The sequence below is a fragment of the Buceros rhinoceros genome, unplaced genomic scaffold, assembly GCF_000710305.1.
Source record: "Buceros rhinoceros silvestris isolate BGI_N320 unplaced genomic scaffold, ASM71030v1 scaffold26631, whole genome shotgun sequence".
NCBI classification, from domain to species: domain Eukaryota; kingdom Metazoa; phylum Chordata; class Aves; order Bucerotiformes; family Bucerotidae; genus Buceros; species Buceros rhinoceros.
This window is the reverse complement of record NW_010396332.1, coordinates 2,174-8,361: the sequence shown is the minus strand read 5'-3', so window position 1 is coordinate 8,361 and position 6,188 is coordinate 2,174. Positions and strand designations below refer to the sequence as shown.

General features: G+C 35.0%; 1 protein-coding gene across 1 annotated transcript; it reads right to left on the bottom strand.

The window, feature by feature from the left end:
- Nucleotides 1–527: 527 nt before the first annotated feature.
- CCDC107 (coiled-coil domain containing 107) lies at nucleotides 528–5,628 on the bottom strand. The gene is made up of 5 exons (XM_010145884.1): nucleotides 5,427–5,628; nucleotides 4,152–4,218; nucleotides 2,775–2,865; nucleotides 1,535–1,644; nucleotides 528–936 (listed from the first exon to the last, which is right to left on the bottom strand). The coding sequence occupies exons 1-5, from the start codon at nucleotides 5,601–5,603 to the stop codon at nucleotides 662–664; spliced, it is 720 nt and encodes a 239-aa protein (XP_010144186.1). The 5' UTR covers nucleotides 5,604–5,628; the 3' UTR covers nucleotides 528–661.
- Nucleotides 5,629–6,188: the final 560 nt, after the last annotated feature.

Sequence of the window (6,188 nt, the reverse complement as noted above, 5' to 3'; positions counted from 1 at the left end):
TTATTAGACAGCTGAGTTTAACCAGTGACAGGGAGAGAAGAGACTGTAGGTTCCAACATAATGCATGAAGGTTTAAATTGACGCACAAAAATATAGAACATTCCTGAGGAGCCACCAAACTAAGATAATTATTTTAAAACAGTGTCTGAGGCTAAATTTCCGTTTCCAAATACAGAAACTTGACTATGAGCACATTTAAGACTTAACCCATACCACTTTTCATGACCCCCTGGAGAAAAGTTTTCCAGAATGAGCTAAAGTCATCAGTGCATGCTCTTTAATGAACTCAAGAAAGTCACAGTTCAAGAGGCATCATGCTTACTAGTTACAAAACACTTATGAAACATTTACTCTTTATAGTCTTAATTACAAGATATTCTAATATTTTAGTGAAGCATCAGATATAATTACAGTGCATTATAGATAGAATACAGAAATATTTTCATAGAAAAAATAAATAGAAAAAAGTATGTAAACATCCTGAGTGAAATTCCGCTGCCTCTGCAGTCAGTTACACAATCATCACAGATACAAGCACAGGCAGTATTTCACCCCGCTTTTAAAGCATATAGCAGCGCATCGAAGTTCAATCAAAAGTTTAAAGTGCATACATTATAAAAAAAGTAACTCATAAGCTTTTCAAAGTTTTACATTTGCAATTTCATTCGTATCTATTACGTCTCCTCAATCTCATCTCTTCTGATTCAATGGCACCTTCATTTATCATTTCTTGTCCTTCTACCACATCTGGCTCAAACTGATGTACTTCACAGTCATCATAGAATTCGTGCTCTTCTATTTTGTAATCGTTATCAACATCCTCAAGCAAATCTTCATTACTGTCATCTTCTCTGTCATCTGTTTCTTTGTCTTGAGAATGCTCAGCAAATGACTGAATGAGATCTTCAAGTTTCTCATTACAAATGTGGCTGACATCTTGTAATTCACCAAAAAAAAAAAAAGTTTAAATTACTAGAAGTTTTCACATTTCAGGGTCAGTTTAGAAACAGAATATTTATTTTTTGGTTAGTTTTATCTCTTTTACTATAATTCAGCTAATGCAAAAATTCCCAAGACTTCGAGTGAACCATTCTTAACATTTAAGATTTCCTTTGGCCTACAACGCGCCTCTTGGAAGTCTCCACTTGAAACTAATACACAATTTGCTGTTTAGTATAATTGTGTAAGCATTACCCACAGGCTCGGAGTCGCTGTCTAGGAATCCTCAGACTACAGTTAGTGCAGTAAGTTAGTACTAAGCGACCGCTCAGGAACTCATAGTCAAGAAGCCTGGTTTTATCAGAATGTGACTCAATGGTCTATCCTAGTTCACTGTCTTTTAGCATCCATTTAAAAAAAAAAAAGTATCAAAAATTTGAAATTAGATGCACCTCAAGCAGGAAGAATGGCAGTCCTCCAGAATAAAATTAATTCTACACACACTTCACCTAAGATGCAGAAGCTGAACATTTTTATAATATCTATTTATTCCTTTAAACTATTTAGTTATGTATTCTACTGGAAATCGAGATACCTTTCATCCTGTTTTCTGATTTATCCAATCCACTCTCTTTCATCAGTCGTCTAATTGATTGGAGCTGTGTCATTATTTCATCTTTCTGCTCACAAGCTAAAGAATTAACACTAGAAAACAAGACAGATGTCAACAGCTGAAAGATTACCTTGTAAGTGAGTGCTTGATAATACAGCATAAGCTCACAGTATTCCTTCAGTGGATAAATACCATCATTAAGTTAGCAACACGTTTAGGTCAAGCTTTTCTTTGAGAACTGTCTCTTGAGAAGTGGGGAGCCCATCACATACACTTCATGAATAATTTAGTCCCTGAATTGTAACACTGGAGCCACAATGGCCAAGGTTGAGTAATGAGTACCGAAAGAAACAATAAAGCAAAGTAATTTTATTTTTAGGATGACAATGCCTAATACAGCACTTTACAATTTAGAGGCTTTTCTCATTTATTTCAGATTTTGTTTACCCTCTCTCCTCCCCATCACTACTAGAAATTTGTTTGGCAAACTGGTTAGTGAAGTTACTGGTTAATAGTTTCAGCACATATTAAGTTCAAAAGTACACTGAGGGAACAATCATGAAATTCTGCATGCCTTAAAATAGGCTTCATGAAGGATGTCAGTCTACACAAAACAGACTGCACGGATATTTTTATTTCCAGTAGATGGGTAAGGCCCTAGCTTCTTAAGGAAAGAACACCTTTAAAACTACAAGGGCATTATATTACTTATTCCCTTGTAACACTACAACAGGGAAGTTACATTTCCTCAAAACACACACAGTCACTTAAAAGGTTCCTTTCAAAACACAAAAATAAGGTGCTATTCCTTGATAAGTAGTTTTGTCTTCTAATTCTATCAAAAGGAAGAAACTCTGCTACCAAAAATCTAATTCCCACATGGGCTTTCAAATGCTAGGAAGCTTAAATATTTTTTTCAGTATTAGTCTCCTTGGTCAACATTAAAATTTCATTTGTTAACCTACAGTAACACAATCTAAAGTCTGAGCTTTTGCATTTATGTTTGGTGAACAAGAGACGGGAGGAGTCTGTGGAGAAGATCACAAACTGCAGAAGAACTATTACCTGCAAAAGGCCACAGAAACAGTAAGTAATTAAAGAAGGTTCCTAAACACTCTTCCCTATCTATATATAAGGAACATTTTAAGAACTCTTTGATAACATTTTGGAGAACTTCAATTTACAGAAACAATACTAATTGAGATGTTTTAGAAACACTCACCAGTTTGACAGTGGATCCAACTGAGTCAATAAAGAATTTAACATTTTCTCTGTCTGTGCTAGATGCTGCTCTAGTTCTAAAAGCTGATGCTCTAACAAAAAACAAGAGCAAAACGAAAAGGAGGGAGGCAGAGAGAGGAGGAGAGTGGGGGAGGGGTGGGCAGGAGAGAGAAAACGTTGTAAGAAAATGTATTTACAATACAAGAAAATGTATTTACAAAAGGATATTGATTTATATTTTTGATTGGGCTGACTCAAAAACAGGAAGTTTTTGTCTCTATAAAATTCCAGAATATGAAAATGGACTGGGGGGTTAAGAAGCCTTAGTATGTGTGACAAAGTCCTTCTCATCTAATCACCTGTGTCTAAAGAGTGTCTGAACAGAGGACACCTTGGTAGAAACTGAGCAAGAATGTGGCTCTCACCTTTCCGGACTCAAAAACTATGCAGTCCCAAGACTTCCTGCGGTATAAGCAATGTATTTATACATAACATACTGTCATGAGTTTGCCCACTCACACCTCACAGACCCATTCAACACTTAATGCACTAGAGTTGAGAGAATTAACTCCTAAAACACTATTAAACTTTAAAGAAAGAAGAATGCAACACACAAGGATGGTGAGCAGGCAGTGCAGCAAATCATTGTGGAACCCAATTACAGATCTGGTGCACAGGGACACTAGTTTAATTAATGAGTTGTTTAATTAAAATGTGCCTATAAGAAGGGCAAAAGAAAAAAAGTATGGAAACAGCTCAATTTTGATGAGCTGTAACTTTTTCTCCAAGGAAAAGCCCATTTCTTGGCACATACAGGACAGACTGAATCAGGCAGCAGAGAGTACTCTGTACCATGAAAAAAAAAAAAAAGGTGGTATCATCTATTCTGTCTCTCCTAAAACATTTAATGTTTTTGATAGGTCTCTAATTAGGCCTAGAAAATCAAAATCAACAGTCTCTAAAATTGTTTATCCCTACCATTCCATTGTCAGTACAGTTCAATTCTAAAGCGGATCATTGCATCCCCTTTAAATACCCTATTAATCTTATTATATCCTACTTAAACAACCTATTCTACTGAAGAAAACTGAACAGGTCTTAAGTTCAAAAAACACCACACATTAAAAGACAGCGCATCATACTGTATTACTGCAGCTGTTCTAAAGAATAGTATCACCTGGAGTTTTCAAACAAACACCTAACAAGTATTTCAAATATACAAAATAACAAAGTGGTTGGTTTAGGTTCCCAACTGCACTTAAAGGACTTAAAACATTTGCCTCATTTAGCTACACGGCATCACTGAAAATATGTAGCTTTGCTCCAGCAGGAAATATGCATTTTTGGTGAACATACGCATTCCGAATGGGTATCTTACCCGTTTCCTTTGCCTTGTCTTCTGTACTTTTTTCCTTTTTAGAGAGACTTTCTTCATGTGACTTCATCTTTAAGAAATACAATTGTGTTAAATGACTTCATCACTATTTGTGTGTTAAAAATAAAAATGCATTTAGAAATTTACTGAAAGTAAATAGCAACCACAAAAAAGTGCTCTATCAATGAAACTTTTTTTTCTGCCATGCCTCCTTCCTATCTGAAACTAACACTTCTGATTTTAACCAATGATAACATGACCAACAGAAGATGTAAAAGAAAACAATTTCTATTTCAACTCCAGTTTTAAAAAAATAAACAGAGGGAACCTTCTAGGTTACTGGATCCAGTCTCCTACCATTTTAACTAGGAGGTAAAACTTCTTTCTTAAAGTAATAAAGATGCTATTATAAAAATATTTACATTTCAATCCTACAAGTGCAAGTGTAAAGAGTTGTAACACCCAAAATACTGTTTTTATGATGTTTAAATCTTACTTACAACCTAATTAAATTAATTTTTAAAACCAAGCTGGTCAGCCTCTATGTTCATTTTGCTAAGCTGCGGAGTTTTTCTCCTATAGGAGATAATATGAAACTGTCTGTGAAAATGAAGATGCTGTCTCCAGTCCTGTCCAGGTTTAAGATTTTTTTCCCTGAAGGCAAGCAACAATATTCTGGCTGCACTCTCAGAATTGCAAATGCTCTAATATCTCTTACTATAAATAATACATATCAAGACTGATGGTTTTCTTTAAAGCAACTGACCAGTTTAATTTTTAAATGGTATAAAAGGTATCACATTTCATGAATAAAAGTCTATGTTTCAGCTGCATGATCAAATGAGAAGTCCAAATAAAAGGTTGAGACTACTCATGATTCTGTCTAATTGGTAATCTAAGATGGAATCATCCATCTCTTTCTCATATTCAATCTTGTTCTGAAGAACAACAAGAAAGTGAAATACTGATGAGGCTTAAGTTACAGCCTCACGTAACAGCAGTGTTTAGGTTCTCAGATTGTTATTTGAGGGCCAAGGCAGAGCACGGGTGGTGGTGGTGTAAGATTCTCACTTCTTCAAGTGTCTATAAAAAGCTAAGTCAGAAGCCTTCATAAGGAAAAATCAGAAATGCTAAAATATTAACTTTTGAGCTCACATTTAAAGTTAAACTGAGGAAGAAATGGTTTTGGGGCAACAATATACATGGGCTCAGAATTAGGGAACAAACCCAAACAAACTCAAAACAGTTACATTTCTTTCTAATTTTCTTATGGCTTACCTTAAGCAACTTGTATGCTGCAAACACTCCCACTCCAAGAGCATACAATGGCATGAGGGTGAATGCTAACTCTCTACCATTTCCTCTTGTTCTCTCATTCTTGATCTCTTTTTCCATTGCGTTTCTCATCTGCTGAATACTCTGGTAAGTATTACTGTCAGAATTTCCTGGATTCATGTGAAGTTGATCAACTGTCTGAGGACTACCTAAAAAAATTAAATTGAGAGAAAGAAGACAAAGTTAGAAAGGAAATTAAAAGTCCGAATAGTTTCACAACTGGAATTAAATTGTTTTGTTCTTGTGTAATGATCTTTGTTCATCACTGTTCTAAGATGGTGTGCTCAGTCCTGCACCCAAATAAAGTTACCAAAAAAAAAAAAATTAAAAAAAATCACTCTTTCATGAATAGAATGCAAAGTTATATATAGGTAGCAAAGACTCTCTAACTACGTTTCTACGTTTCTTTAAGATACAAGTTTTAAGCTTCTTCTTTCACAACATCAGCAAACCCACAGCAAACCACAGAAAGGCAGATGTAACAACTTAAATCTTGAAATTAAAGCATACTCGGAGAAACTATCAATAAATACAAATTGAATTGTCTAGTCCCAGAACAAATAAAGCTTTGCTGAAATACACATGCTGTGCTGCTGCTTTCATTATTTTGACAGTAAATTCAGTGTTATCGGGATATTCTCACATATCCACATACTTGGATATTAGAAGTGCTGTACCTCTGCAAATCAAAGATTAAGCAGGAAA

Coding starts and splice junctions, on each gene's coding strand:
- CCDC107 (XM_010145884.1), bottom strand. CDS start 5,603: ATGAATCCAGGAAATTCTGACAGTAATACTTACCAGAGTATTCAGCAG. Junction 2,866..4,151: donor AGACAAGGCAAAGGAAACGG/GTAAGATACCCA, acceptor GTTTTTTGTTAG/AGCATCAGCTTTTAGAACTA. Junction 937..1,534: donor ATCAGAAAACAGGATGAAAG/GTATCTCGATTT, acceptor GTGAATTACAAG/ATGTCAGCCACATTTGTAAT.